At 44.9% G+C, this 15,169-nt stretch overlaps 1 protein-coding gene across 1 annotated transcript in view; it reads right to left on the reverse strand.

Annotated features, from left to right (window-relative positions):
* Nucleotides 1–15,169, reverse strand: part of Tph1 (tryptophan hydroxylase 1) — a 22,681-nt gene extending 7,512 nt beyond the window's left edge. The window contains exons 1-8 of the mRNA XM_021210166.1: nucleotides 15,050–15,169; nucleotides 11,766–11,898; nucleotides 8,449–8,632; nucleotides 6,966–7,066; nucleotides 3,616–3,683; nucleotides 3,285–3,481; nucleotides 1,143–1,278; nucleotides 286–412 (exon numbers count right to left, since the gene is read on the reverse strand). Coding sequence (XP_021065825.1) covers nucleotides 286–412; nucleotides 1,143–1,278; nucleotides 3,285–3,481; nucleotides 3,616–3,683; nucleotides 6,966–7,066; nucleotides 8,449–8,632; nucleotides 11,766–11,891 — 939 coding nt within the window. The 5' untranslated portion in view covers nucleotides 11,892–11,898; nucleotides 15,050–15,169. The remainder of the gene's footprint in view (nucleotides 1–285; nucleotides 413–1,142; nucleotides 1,279–3,284; nucleotides 3,482–3,615; nucleotides 3,684–6,965; nucleotides 7,067–8,448; nucleotides 8,633–11,765; nucleotides 11,899–15,049) is intronic.

Here is a 15,169-nt window from a genome sequence, read left to right on the forward strand (position 1 = left end):
TGTGTGTGTGTGTGTGTGTGTGTGTGTGTGTGTGTGTGTCTAAAAACTACTATATCAAAGCAATTTTGTGATTCTCTGTCTTGTTTTAAAGCTGAGTTTCTTATTTGAGAAACCTTAAATTTGTATATCTTCTTTTAACATTATTTAAATTCAGACACATTTAAAGCAAAAGCAACTTTTCTAATGGTTGCCTTGTCTAAAGGCCGGACTTCAAAATGCCCAAACGCTCCTAACCACACCCAGTGGAGAACACTGGACTAGACAGCTATTTCCAGATGTATATACCGTTGCCAGTTTTTGAACAGTCTCCTCTGAAGCTCCAAGGGAAGCCAGGCCAATTTCTTGGGAGAATTGAGCAAAACTGGGTTCAGCCAAGAGAGGAACGTGGCCTAAGAGTTCATGGCAGGTGTCTCTGCAACAGAGACACGGTGTATCACACTGTGACAATTGACACACACACACATAAACAACTGTTGCAACAGAGACACAGTGTATCAAACACTGCGTCGTTGGCACACATGCATAAACAATTGTCCAACCCAAGCCAAAGTCAGCCTTGTTTTCACTCTGGCTGATCAGGAGTAATAGATCACAAAGGACGTTAACTGAATAAGGAAATGCCTTTGCTTCCAAATCTTGTCCCCGCAACACATCCACTGCTACCCCATGTCTCCCACCCAAATCAAGTCTCTACTCCCATGTTTTCTCAGGAAGGCCCTCTCTCATCACACCTCCCAAAACAACCCCCAGATGCCTGCCTGTATCCTTTCCTAGTTTTATTTCCCTCCCATGGCACATGCCATCATCTGACACGCTACATACTACATTTACTTGTTCACCATCTGTACATGCCCCCAAAATACACACTTTATGAAGACAATACTTCTTATTTGATTTTTACATCCCTGTGCACAGAACTGCATCTGACATCTAATAAGTCACCAAATTAATAATAACATAATAATAATAATAGCAACAATTACAATAGTAACTGATTTTGTATTTTATAGAATACACTTTCACGCCAGTCTCTATTCTAAAGGCTTGACATGCTGCTTTACTGACTACTTAGAAGATGACTTGTGAAGTGGGTACCATTACTATAAATAACCATTTGATGAATGAATGGCATCAATACTTACGGCTCTGGGGTGTAGAGGGGATCTGAACTGTGTCTCACATACTGAGTGCAGTGAAAGACTCGAAAGGCTAACCCCGACAGGAAATCTCTCGGTGAGAGGTAACCAGCCACAGGACGGATGGAAAACCCAGTACGTTCTGCAAAGCAAAGAAGACAGAAAACGTTCCTCTAAAAACAGACTGCTGACACCGGCACAGTGGCACCAGGCAGCCCATTCAAGGGATGTGGAGATGAAAACGTAGCCTTTGCGTGCCACAGGAAGCTCAGCGTCACGAAGCACATTCCAGGGTCAGAACGTTTTACATGCCACATCTCTCATCATGCTTACAAAAGGATTCTTCTCATTACTGTAACGGGTATGAAACACTGGATAATGTTCTCAAGAACCACAGGAGGTGATAACAGTGGAACAAAAATTCAGGAGGACTCAGATTACACTTGGCACCCTCCTTCAAACACGGAGAGCATTTTAACTCTTATAGAACTCGAGGCGGATGACTCCTGGGCATAGTCCCCACAGGCACTAAGTTGTCACACCACATAGATACTGTGCATCCATGCTTATTGCTACACTAGTCACCGTGGCCAGGAGATGAGTCAGCCTAGACAGCCATCAGCAGAGAATGGGTAGAGACAAGCAGTACATATACACAGTGAGACTGCATCCCACCATAAAGAAAAATGACATCGTAACATTTGCAGGAACGTGGATGGAACTGGAGATCATTGTAGCAAGAGAAGAAAGCCAGGCTCAGAAAGACAAATACCGAATGCTTTCTCTTACATACAGAACCCAGATTCAAATCCCTGTGTGTGTGGTGGGCAGGGCAGAAGGGATCTTGGGGAAGGAGGAAGGGGCGGGGAGGGAGTGAAATGGAATGCATGTGACATGAAAGCAGAAGAGGGACTGTTGGGGAGAAGAAGGGGGAGGTGGACGGAGATGGCTTTGGACATGTAACACATAAGCATGAAACACAATAATGGGACCTTTTACTTTGCATGGTACTTTAATTCTTTGGTATGGTAACTTAAATTAATTTTTAAAGTATTTTATGGCAACCATTTAATCCGTGCTATTTTTAAGCATTATTAGCTTCTATACTTTTTTTTTTTTTAACTTTTACCTAACCTAGATGGTTCCTCTTCCACCTAAATACCAAGACTGCCTTTTCTGTACTGGGTGGGGGCGGCCAGGTTTCAGTAGCTCAAGAGTTCACAGTGTACTCTGTCTTGTACCTCACAGTAAACTGTCACAACTCGGACGGTCCAGCTCCATGCAGTTGCCGTGTAAGTCTGCCCCCCTCGCTGATGGGCGGAACACTATCCAGCAGAGTCTTCCACATTTCTCGATGGAATGGAATAAGAGCCATCTGTCACAACTGAGCATTTAACACGTGGCTAGTGTGGCCAAGGCCCTAATACTTTGATCAATGCAGGTTAATTGTTTACAATGTAAGAAGCCACATGCATACAATAGCCACCATGTCTGACAGGGCTGATATCTTCACCTGACACTTCATGTGAACGGTACTCTTGGTGTTGGTTTCTCTCATTGAGAATTGTTGACTTCTCTCTCTGACACTCGTCTTTGAAACAGCAGAATGGCTCTGTAGCCAGCTCATCTCCAGATCCTAAGGGAACAGCTTTCAGTTTTATATCCACAGCAAAATGTTTCCTGTGATCGTGACTGAACAACACCTGACATCGTCAGTGTGTTGCGTGAGTCCCATGGGGCCACCTGCACTGGTGATCTCCCGTGTTTTAAAAGCTCAGTTTCTAATAGGAAACACGTACATGATTTCTACCTTCATGAAACGATACAATGTTTTCCCGTTTAGTCCCTTTAGGTTTTTATGTACAGTTTCTTAAATAAGAAGTAAGGGGTTGAAAATGGGAAGATGTGGCGGGGCGTGGTGGCGCACGCCTTTAATCCCAGCACTTGGGGGGCAGAAGCAGGCAAATTTCTGAGTTCGAGGCCAGCCTGGTCTACAGAGTGAGTTCCAGGACAGCCAGGGCTACACAGAAAAACCCTGTCTCGAAAAACAGAGAGAGAGAGAGAGAGAGAGAGAGAGAGAGAGAGAGAGAGAGAGAGAGAGAGATCAACATCAACAGGCCCCCTGATACAGCTCCGTGGGTGTATTACCTTTTAAAAAGTTGGAGACATCCTCCAGTTGCGGGATGTTGTCTTCCCGATAGCCACAGTATTTTGAGAGCAAAGGAAGGTTTCTGAGGTACTCCCTGCAGGCGTGGGTCGGGTAGAGTTTGTTTAGCTCTCGGAAGATGGTCCCCCAGGTCTTAATCTCTTCTTCGGTGAATTCAATCTTGGGAATAGGGTCCCCACTGAGGAGATTGAGACACGGAATTCTGCACTGTAGTTAGGTAGTTACGGTTATATGACTTTCTATCTGCCAAATAAACATAGCTTATTCCACTTATTTTGTTCTTTTTGTTATCTCAAAGTTCGATATACTTACTGTTTGTAGTTCATAGCCAACTCTGCAAAATACTTTCGTCTTCTACGGTAGACATTATCTTTGAAGCCCTGAGAATTGAAATTAATCAAATATTAAAACTAAAAATACTTGAAGATGACACTTTAAGAAACGCTTCCTTGTTTTGACCAGAGATATTAAAGAGCTACATAATCGTTAGCATAAGCAAGGATTACTTAGAGAAATGTGACCACTTTTATTTTGAAGCCAAAAGTCACTTGAGAGCTCTATCATCTAGTGGCTACAAAGTAAAATGATGCTTTGTATGCAAAGCTCCAACAATGACAAAGTGGGACCATCCTTCAGTTATGTTACCTAGGGTAGAAATTAGTAATAAAACAGTAAGACTGGGTATAACCAGGAAATAGAAAGTCTGCCTACAACACTTGAGGCCAGGCTAGAGAGATGGCTCAGTGGTTAAGAGCACTGACTGCTCTTCCAGAGGTCCTGAGTTCAATTCCCAGCAACCACGTGGTGGCTCACAACCATCTGTAATGGAGTCTGATGCCCTCTTCTGGTGTGTGCTGTGAAGACAGCAACAGTGTACTCATATATATACATTAATGAATAATCTTTAATAATCATTTTTAAAAAGAAAGAAAGAACACTTGAGACCCAGCAAGAAGCAGTCAATAGTAAATAGAATGGGATACAAATAATACTAAAATGGAAATTGATATTTAAAATAGTGCCTTCACTGAACTAAGCTTCCCAGTGCTGATCCCCAAGCTGGGTCTGTTGTGTGGAGAGAGCTGGGCAGAGGATGGAAGTGCACAGGAAGGAAAACAGGTTCAGGACACAAAACGCGTGCTTCTGGTGTTTGCATGGTGCTTGGATTGTGCTGAAGGCTAGTCCAGGACCTGCAGGCTGAGGTCTGCTAAGGAGCTAGGGTTTGGACCTCAGGGCTATGTTGATCTCCTTTAGACTAACCACTAACTATACTGAGACACAGCCCATAGGCCATGAAATAGCCATTCAGAGGACTTAACAACCACGATCATATTTCTGTTTGTTTTCAATTTTGAGACATCTTGCCGAGTTGCCCGGGCTAGCCTTTGAAACTTGTACCCCTCCCAGCTCAGACTTGGCAAACGGATGAATAAATAGGCCTGACACTGTGCCCAGTGAAAATCTCAGACCAAATCGGTGTGTTCAGGGTAGTACTGTACTGTCTGATTTCAGAAAAAATTGGGTCATCTCAAAAAGAAACGTCATACTATCCCTTCCTCACCCCCACCCCCTCCCACAACCCCAACCCCTGCCAACCAGTGATCTAGTCTCTGTCTCAGTGACTTTTCCTCTTCCAGATACTTCACATAAATGAAATTATACAACATGAGGCCTTTTGAGGCTGACTCTGTGTGAGGTTCGCCCATGTTGCGGCACGACATCTCATGCCCGTTTCACTTTGTTTTGTGAGACATGGTCTTACTACATATCCCAGACTGACTTCAAACTAGTGGTAATCCTCCTGCCTCAGACTTGCCAAATTCCGGGATGATGTTCATGAGCCTGCACTTCCATCTGCTGTGCCTTTTTATGTCTGGTCTGCCTACCATTCTTTAATCTTCTCCTCAGTTGACGGGCACACACTACCCTGTGTCTGCTTTCTTACTACCATGAATAACAGTGCTATGTGGGAAACCATTGGTAATGTCTATAAGAGGAGAGAGAGTGGTCATTAGGCCGTTGTAACAGCTTAGAGAGTGTGGAGGTGGCAAGGCTGGAGGCATGGGGAGCAGCTGAGAGATATGGCAATCTGAATAAAGAAAAAGCAGACATTAAAGTGGGAAGGAGGTGGGCATCGGTGCCAGTGGATGTCTGTAAAGCTGGCATTTCACCTTTCTATTAACAACCCCCAGTTTCCTTGCCTCCGAACCTTTGCCCACACTGGACTGTCCTTTCTATCTGTCTCTCACTTACCGAAACCTTTTGGGATAGTCTTGAAATGTCACCTTTCTCTGAAGGCTTCATTCAGAGGCGTTTGCTCTCTTGGGTGTGTGTCCCACTTGCTAATGTCATCTGGCACACTTTGTCCATCTTATCTTGCCATATGCTAATCCATGCTCATTCTCAACTAAGCTGTGAGCTCCTTTGGGGTGATCACCCCATTTTGTTGCAAGAATTACTTGGTAAGATTGACCGGTGAACAGATGGGTCCACTGGAGGCTATCTAAAGTGACATACGGCCCCATTCATGTACCTTAGAAAGCAGGAGGTCCTAAAGCGAAGGTTGGCTCTGCTCTGCAAGCCTCCATAATTGCATTCTGCTCTCTCCTTCCCTCCCAGGAACCCAAACGTGAGCGTAGTGCTCTGGATTCCAGCTCTTGAGCTCATGACTCTCCTGTAAAATTCTCCGAGGAAACAACTCCCCTGATCATCAACTGCCTGATCAACCCATCAAGCTGGGCAGCGTGGTGGTCGGGGTTTTCCTGACCCAACTTTACTGTCATTTCAAAGACTCAAGCTCATTTTAGCAGAGACCGACTACAGACGCACTCAGCTGCACTGTCCTGGGGCTATCTTAATAAGGGGAGTGCCAAGAACAGGGTAGAGCTCCACGCAGGTGAAGCTGGCTACCTTCCTGTCTGCTGACTCCATCCTACCCATGGGTAGGGCTGGTGCTAAACACTGAAATCCCGATGCTGTTTAGAAAAGTATTTTCTCACCGTCAATTTGCCCTTGCTATTTGGGGGAGGAACGAGACAGGGCAATCACAGCGAGTACAGTCAAAACATCTTACATATGTATTAAAATATCACAATGAAACTCAGCACTTTGTATAATTAGTATAAGCTATTAACATATCTGAAAAATAGTTGCCCCTAGATGATGGAGGAATGACTCCACACCAAGGGGCACTGGCTGTTCTTGATGATCTAGGGTTCAGTTCCCAATACCTACGTGGTGTCTCACAACCATCCATCCATAACTCCAGTTCCAGAGGATCCAATGCCCTCTTCTGGCTTCCAGGGACTCTTGAGGCATATATACATACACGCAGGGGGGGAACACCCATACACCTAACGTTAAAGTTAATAAATCCGTTTTAAAAGCTCTAATTTTTTTTTAAATTTTTTTTTAAAGATTTATTTATTTATTATATTTAAGTACACTGTAGCTGACTTCAGACACTCCAGAAGAGGGCGTCAGATCTTGTTACGGATGGTTGTGAGCCACCATGTGGTTGCTGGGATTTGAACTCTGAACCTTCGGAAGAGCAGTCGGGTGCTCTTACCCACTGAGCCATCTCACCAGCCCAAAAGCTCTAATTTTTAATCTTCAGTTTAACTTAAATTATTTGTACTGCGTGACTTTTTAAACATATTTACAGGGTGGTCGGCGTCGAGTTCGGATCCATACAACAGCACTCTGTTGGCGCAGAAGTCCAGGTCAGAAATCTTCTTTGGAAACCAAGGGACAGTCTCCACAACTGTAAAATAAAATCCCAAAGCCACTGAGGGTTGAGTAGACTGTCTTAACCAGAGCGAAATTCAGAAGCAAGAGCGGTTTGATGAGATGAGACTTGTGTATAGCTGGAAATCAAACACTGCTTAAATGCCCACTCTATTCCTGGAAGTCATATTTTAATTAAAATCATTGGCTTTAATTTATTTTTAACCTTCAGGTTGATTTCCCAAGTGCTGAAGGATACTATAGTGAAGTAACAAACCAAGCATTTAAATGTTTTATGACTCATGCCTAGTTATTCTGTGAAGGCAGACCAGGCTAATGCAACTCTAGACACCAGCGTGCAAGTCTGGGAGGGGATTTTAATATCTGTGTTTGTTTGAGGCATAGACTCATATCTCAATATCTAGTTTTTAGATTTTCTTTAAAATGTTTATTGTTTTAGTTCAGTAAATGTGTGTTCGTGTGTGTGTGTGTGTGTGTGTGTGTGTGTGTGTGTGATCACATGAGTTGGTGTGTATTAAACATCAACCCTAGCACTCTGGGAAACTCTGCACCATGCAGTTGAGGGAAGCAGACTTCTGAGGCCAAGGCATTTGCCCCAGGTAACCATTACCAGCAGAAGAGAGAGACGAGAGATTCCGCCCCTCCTGCCCCGCTCTTTTAAGCGGAGCACTGAGTCTCAGGGAAGCTGCTCCCTGCCAGCTGGAAGAGGAGGTGAATCCACAGTTTAAGAAAGACATGAAGGCATGGCAGATGAATGGCAGTCCTGGCCACACCCCAAATATTGTGATGTATTTGAAGAGACTCCATGGAGTATAAAGTTACTAAATGAATCCATTTGTCTTTTGTCTTAACCAAATTACAACGTGGGTTTTTGTTTTTGTTTTTGTTTTTCTATAATGGAGACCTCAGCCTCAGTCTTTTTGATCTGAATATCTGAACCTTGGAAGGTTCACCAGAGCCATTGTCTTTGGTAGGAATGTGGTATATAATAGGTTTCAGATCACCAATGTCAAACACTACCAACATTCCCCCCAAATTCAAATATCTGTCTAATATCTGTTAGACACCAAGCCCGGGGAGATCTATGAAGAGTTCAGGAGGGGGCTGGGAGATGAGGAGAGCAGGGTTTCAGAATCAAGAAGTCCTTTAGGAGCTAAGAGAGATTATTGGCCTTTGACCTTTGACCCTTCCCTTTTATCCTTTCCATCAAACGCTGCCTCAGAGTTTTTCCTCAGAATTCTGATCAGCTCCACTCTGTCTTTCCTTCACTGTCCCGCACTGAGGACTTTGAAAAGGCAGGGGTTTCTTTTTATCCCCTTGTCCTCAAAATGAATAGGAAGCTGGACACCCATCGGGTGCTTACGCTGTGAGGTAAGGGCTTTGCCGTCTCAAACGTACCGTCTTCCTTCACAGTGAGCTGATCGGGCGAGTCCACTGAGAGGACAGTGGTGTGGGACTTCAGCAGGGGAAAGATGTCATTCAGCTGTTCTCGGCTGATGTCGCAGTCAACAAATATCTCAAATTCTGAATTTCTTTGCTTTGATTTCCGGGACTCGATGTGTAACAGGTTCACATGATTCTCCTGTGGAAAGCAGAGGGTAAAGACTGCATGGACCCGCCTCGGATCCTAATCATCTTTGAGAAAAATACTTTCATTAGCAGTTAAAAAAAAAAATTCAACACTTGTCAGAACTAGCTCAAAAGGAGGAAGAAGGTGGTCTTAGTGCTGCAATTGGCAAAACAAACCCCTCCCAGAATATGTAAGATTAAATCAAAATACGAAAACTCATCATACCCTTCAGAAAACAGTAAAGCGACAGTGACACTGTTAGTCGGGGCTGGTTATGGTCGGGGCTGGTTACAGCCCAGATCTAAGCATCAAATGTTAGGCTGGGCACGGTGTTTACAATCACAGCACTCAGGAGGCTGTGGCGTTCCAAGCCGGTCTGAACTGCAGAACAAGGCCCTGTCTATGCAAAATAGACTTTTAAAAATAGAAAAAGGAGAGACAGAGCAGAAGGCTGATGTTTTCTTTATAAATTTACGGAACGTGTCGAGTTTGTAAATCACATACCAAAACTTTTACAATGAAGAAAATGGATGGCGTTGGAAGAAGCAGTACAGGTGCGTACTTCGAAAGGTCCAAAGGGAATCAATACAATAAAAAAATAATAAGACAAGCCAGGCTTGCTGGTATAGACCTCCAATCCTAGCTACTTGGGAGGTGGAGGCAGGAGGATCACGAGTTTGATGGCAGCCTGGAAAACTTAGTGAGACTTTCTCTCAAAACAATTAGTAAACGGAGAACTGAGGATCCACACGACAGAGCCCTTGCCCAGCACGCTCAAAGCCTGGGTTTGCATCTTTGCATGGCAATAACAACAGTAATAATAATATAATATTATATAGTATTAAATTTGGGGAGGAAGGGGTAAAGGAACAAAGAGAGATGGGGCCAATATTGCTCATATTAGAGAACAAATGAATTCTCAGAGCAAGGGAAGGAACGAATGCAATATTGATGTTTTATAACCCCTCACCAAGGAGGTCAGGGAGAGAAACAGGTTGAAAGAGGTCGGCTGAGGCCATGTGGCAGGAGCCCTAGTCTCCTTCGAGGACAGTGTCCACATTTAAATGTTTATTCTTTGAATGACTAAATAACCTGTCATGGGGAGACAAACCCGCTTGATAACGATAGTCAACATTTTTTGACTTTACTTTGTACAACCTCAAGCGCTTCGAGCAGTTTAACTATCAATTCCTAATGGCACAAGGGAGGCAGAGTTCTCTCATATTGTATTGAGACATGCAGAGAGACATCAACTCCCAGTGACCACCTAGCTAATAAAGGATTTGTGTGCACACAAACCTGGATCCTGCCCAGCCATGTGGTGTTCAAGCACCATGACTTAGCCTGTGCACAGTCTGCTAGAAATAAATTATTGTGTCTCTGGGTCCTTAAACTGGGTTAGAGCCTCCAGTTCAGCGGTGTCAGGACCTAGTGTCTCTCTTTACACCTGTGTGACCGTGCACTCTCTACCTTCTTGCTTAAATTCTGCCTCACTGTCCAGATCACACACTCTGTGACGGACGGTACCATGTCTGGTTTGTTCAGCTCCACATGCTCATAGAGTCCAATGCACCGCACATAATAAGTGCTCAATAAATGCTGTGCTCTGTCTGATTCACCCATAGTTCACCAGGAGAACTGCAGGAGTGGGGCTGGGGAGAGGGCTCAGTGGTTAAAGTGTCTGCTACACAAGCATGAGGTTCTGAGTTTGAGTCCCCGGCACCCACATAAAAGCCTGGTGAAGCTACACTGTGGGGTTAGAGAAACAGGAATCTCTGAGGCTTGATGGATGCCGGCCCAGACCCAAGCTCAGTGAGAGACCATGTCTGAAAGGAATAAGGCAGAGAATGATAGAGAACAACCTGACATCCTCCACTGGCCTCTGCAATGTGCACCTATCACACACACACACACACACACACACGAATCCAGTTTCATAAAAATGGCATTACTGGGTTAAAAATTTAAACATTTGGGCCAGCAAAATGGTTCCACGGGTAAAGGAGCCTGCAACCAAGTCTGGCAATCTGAGTTCAATCCCCAGAACCAACACAGTGGAAGGAGAGAGCCAACTCCTGCAAGCTGTTCTCTGATCACACACACACACACACACACACACACACACACCACACACCACACATATACACACACACACACATACACACACACACCACACATATACCACACACACATACACCACACATATACCACACACACACACNCACACATATACCACACACACACACACACACTCACCACACATATACCACACACACACACACCACACATATACACACACACCACACATATACCACACACACACACACACACCACACATATATACACACACACCACACATATACCCCACACACACACACCACACACAAACACCACACATATACCACACAGAGAGAGAGAGAGAGCACATGTGCACACACAAATACATGCATATAATAAATAAAAATAAAAATTGTAAGGAGGAACATTTTGAGGCTCATAAATGCACAGTAACCCACAGCCTCAGTACATTAAACTGAAAATATTTGTGGGCCATACAGCAGTGAGGATTTCACAGCAACCACTGACATAATGGCAGAGTCCTTGCTACTTTGTCACTTGAAAGGATTAATATGTCATTAAATACTATCAATACTACATGGCTAGTCCTTTTGTAAAGTGCAAAACGCCGTGTTTAGTTGAAATCTCTCAACGTTTAAGCACTGACTCCTCCCCGGGTCGGTCTCCTTCTCGGCTATTTGCGTCTGTCTTTCCTGGGCTGTTTTCTTTCTTACCCATGTCTCAGAGCTGAACATATTTTATTTCAGCTTTCTGTGTGTGCACCCGAGTGTTGTGCATGCACCACAGGTGTGCAGTGCCCAGAAGAGGAAATCAGATCCCCTGAAATCAGACATAGAGGCAGTTGTGAGCTGCCTGGTGTGAGCACTGGAATCTGAACCTGTGTCCTCTGCAAGAACCGAAAGGGTTTTTAACCACTGAGCCATCTTTCCACACTTCCTGAACAATATGTTAGCAGGTTAAGAGACTTCTATTGGTCGTCTCTGAGGAACTAGACTGACAGTAGCTTACTTTTTAAATAGAACTTCAGAGGCCCGTTTTTAGGTGGACTTTGTGGGGAAATCCATACCTGGAAGATTTTCAGCACTTTTATGAGTCCTCCAACTTCATTCTTCAAGGAGAAGATGAGAGTCACTCTCCCTCTTTCTGAGGAATGGTCTTTGTTCTCTTTGTTCTCCTTGTTGTCTTCAATCATGGTGAATCTGAAGTGTGAAAGTTCAGATAAATGAGTGCTAAGCACAGAACTGGCCAGCAGGGGGCAGCAGCGGTAACTCCATTCACCTTGCAGCTCCCATTCCTTTATCTGCGAAACCCACGTGTTAGACGGGCTTTTCCAGATGGCAGTGGGAGATGGCAGTGGGACAGAAGGTGAGACACCGCCTAGCATAGCGCCCAGAATGGCAAGAGAACCTAGTGTGTCTCTGCACTTCCCTTTTCTGTCCAGTCTTCCTGAACTTCACCCCTGAACTGAGACCTCTGTGAAGGTCTACCTCACTGCCCATCAAATTCGGGTCATGAGTAGCTACCCCATGTGCTTTATTCACACATCTTATATCCTAAGACGCTGTAAAGCCCCTTCAGAGAGGGGGCCAGGCCTTCTGTATCCTTTATAAACTCAACTGCAGCATACAGCTCTAAGGTGAGGACACACGTTTACTCTGGGTCTCTGATGATGCACATCTTTCTGCTGTCCTGAACACTTTCAGAGTGACCTAAAATTGGGTCCCTGTGCTGACAGCCACATTCCCACAACACCAGCAATGCTGCCTGTGGATCTGCCTAGCCTTGGGGCATTCCTTCAACAACCCCCAAAGCCCATGTTAGAACCCCCATGGTTTTCTCTGCTATTTCTTTCTCCCTTTAGCCTTCTATTCCCCCTTTGAACCCCTTCCTAACCAGGTAAGATAAAAGGGTCACCCTTAAAGGGAGAGGTTTACCCTCAAAGGCAGGGGCCACCCTCAAAGGCAGGCGATCACCCTGCAAGGTTGAGAAGTTACACTCAAAAGATAAAGAGTCTAACATTTGAAATGTAAATGAAGAAAATATCTAATAAAATAATAATAATAATAAAAAGAAAGAGGAACACTTCTCCATTGCTGGTGGATTGCAAGCTTGTACAACCACTCTAGAAATCAGTCTGGCGGTTTCTCAGAAAATTGGACATAGAAGATCCAGCAATACCTCTCCTGGGCATATACCCAGAAGATGTTCCAACTTGTAATAAGGACACATGCTCCACTATGTTCATAGCAGCCTTACTTATAATAGCCAGAAGCTGGAAAGAACTCAGATGTCCCTCAACAGAGGAATGGATACAGAAAATGTGGTACATTTACACAATGGTGTACTACTCAGCAATTAAAAACAATGAATTTATGAAATTCTTAGGCAAATGGATGTATCTGGAGGATATCATCCTGAGTGAGGTAACCCAATCACAAAAGAACTCACTTGATATGCATTCACTGATAAGTGGGTATTAGCCCAGAAACTTAGAATACTCAAGGTACAATTTGCAAAACACAAGAAAATCAAGAAGAAGGAAGACCAACGGGTGGATACTTCATTCCTTCTTAGAATAGGGAACAAAATACCCATGGAAGGAGTTACAGAGAAAAGGTTTGGATCTGAGAGGAAAGGATGGACCATCCAGAGACTGCCCCACCCGGGGATCCATCCCACAGTCAGCCACCAAACGCAGACACTCTTGCATATGCCAGCAAGATTTTGCTGAAAGGACCCTGATATAGCTGTCTCCTGTAAGGCTTTGCCAGTGCCTGGCAAATACAGAAGTGGATGCTCACAGTCATCTATTGGATGGAACACAGGGCCCCCAATGGAGGAGCTAGAGAAAGTACCCAAGGAACTGAAGGGGGCTGCAACCCTATAGGTGGAACAACAATATGAACTAACCAGTACCCCCAGAGCTCGTGTCTCTAGCTGCATATGTAGCAGAAGATGGCCAACTTGGCCATCATTAGGAAGAGAGGCCCCTTGGTCCTGCAAACTTTATATGCCCCAGCACAGGGGAATGTCAGGGCCAAGAAGTGGGAGTGGGTGGGTAGGGGAGCAGGGCAGGGGGTGGGGGAGAGTATAGGGGACTTTTGGGATAACATTTGAAATGTAAATAAAGAAAATGTCTAATAAAAAAATTTAGAAAAACAAATAAGGAGTCACCCTCAAAGGAGGGGCAGGATCCTCACCTGAATAAAGAAGTGGCAGTGTGCAGGATCCAGCACAGGAAATAAGACCGGCCAAGAAAAAGGTCATTTGATTAGCAGCCTTGGCAGGGCATAGTGAAGGACATGCACACCACCAACTCTTTCCTTAGTTTCATCCCCAGTAAGAGAAGGTTCGAGGTCTCGTCGGGGAAGCACGGCGAGGTGGCGAGGTGTTTGAAAGGGGGGGGACACCATTTGAAGGTAGGATTGAAAGCTACAATGGATGGTTTGGGAAGAATCCCCAGGGATAGTGATTCTCTTTTCTAAACGGGAAGTGTGAATGCTGAACTGTAAGCAGAAAGGCTTAAGCCCAGGGGAGATAAAGGAACCCCCCAGAAGCACCAGGCAGCGGCTGCCTCCCTCCAGATGAGCAGAAAGATCAAGGACAGCAGCTACAACACATGGACATATGAACTCCAGTGACTGAGTATGTGACCCCGGAACATTCGGTTAGGATTCCACCCTTGAGCTGGGCAGTGGTGGCATGTGTTTTTAATCCCAGCACTCAGGAGTCAGAGGCAGGTGGATCTCTGTGAGTTCAAGGTCAGCCTGGTCTGCAGAGTGACAGCCAGGCTTCCAGGGAGAAACCCTACCTTATAAAAGAGAAAGAGAAAGAATCCCACCCTTGGCATCCCACAGGCACAGACTTCTGGGGGCTTGACCTCCACCTCCATTCCAAGATGGTTAGGGTGGACCATCAACATTCACTTAAAACCTCTGAAAGTCAGATCGTTACATCTGATCAGGTTTATGTTTACCAGGACTATTAACTAACCCTGAATCTCAAGGACCTATGCCTCTGTCAATCGTGACCTGGGGTCGAGTGCAGATGTGGTGCTGAGAGATAGGTCTGGTATCGAAGACTCCCTTCCTTCGATGGTGCTTAAGGGAAGGTTACTGTTATAGAGGAAGAAGAAAAGAGTTATTACCCCTTGGATGGAAAAGAAAAAAGATTGATATGTTTGTTCCTGCTGACAAGAAGTCACAGAGACACAGGGTTCCCTATAAAGCCGAAACCCAAAATTGGACAGAGTCTGCTCCTGGCACACAGGAGGTTCTCAAGAATAGGGTCTGCTATCCCCCAAGAAGCTCTAAGGAACGAAGAGCGGAGCCCTCAGAGGTAGGACTTCACCTGGTTCCTACCAGGTTGAAGGTTGATCCTGTCGGTGCTGGGAGACTTCTGATCCGGTGTCCCAGGGAGGGGCAATCCCACTCACCCACTCACCTCAGAGCCACTGGAGTTCAGAGGGTC

The sequence above is a fragment of the Mus pahari genome, chromosome 1 (assembly GCF_900095145.1).
Source record: "Mus pahari chromosome 1, PAHARI_EIJ_v1.1, whole genome shotgun sequence".
In the NCBI taxonomy this organism is placed as follows: Eukaryota; Metazoa; Chordata; class Mammalia; order Rodentia; family Muridae; genus Mus; species Mus pahari.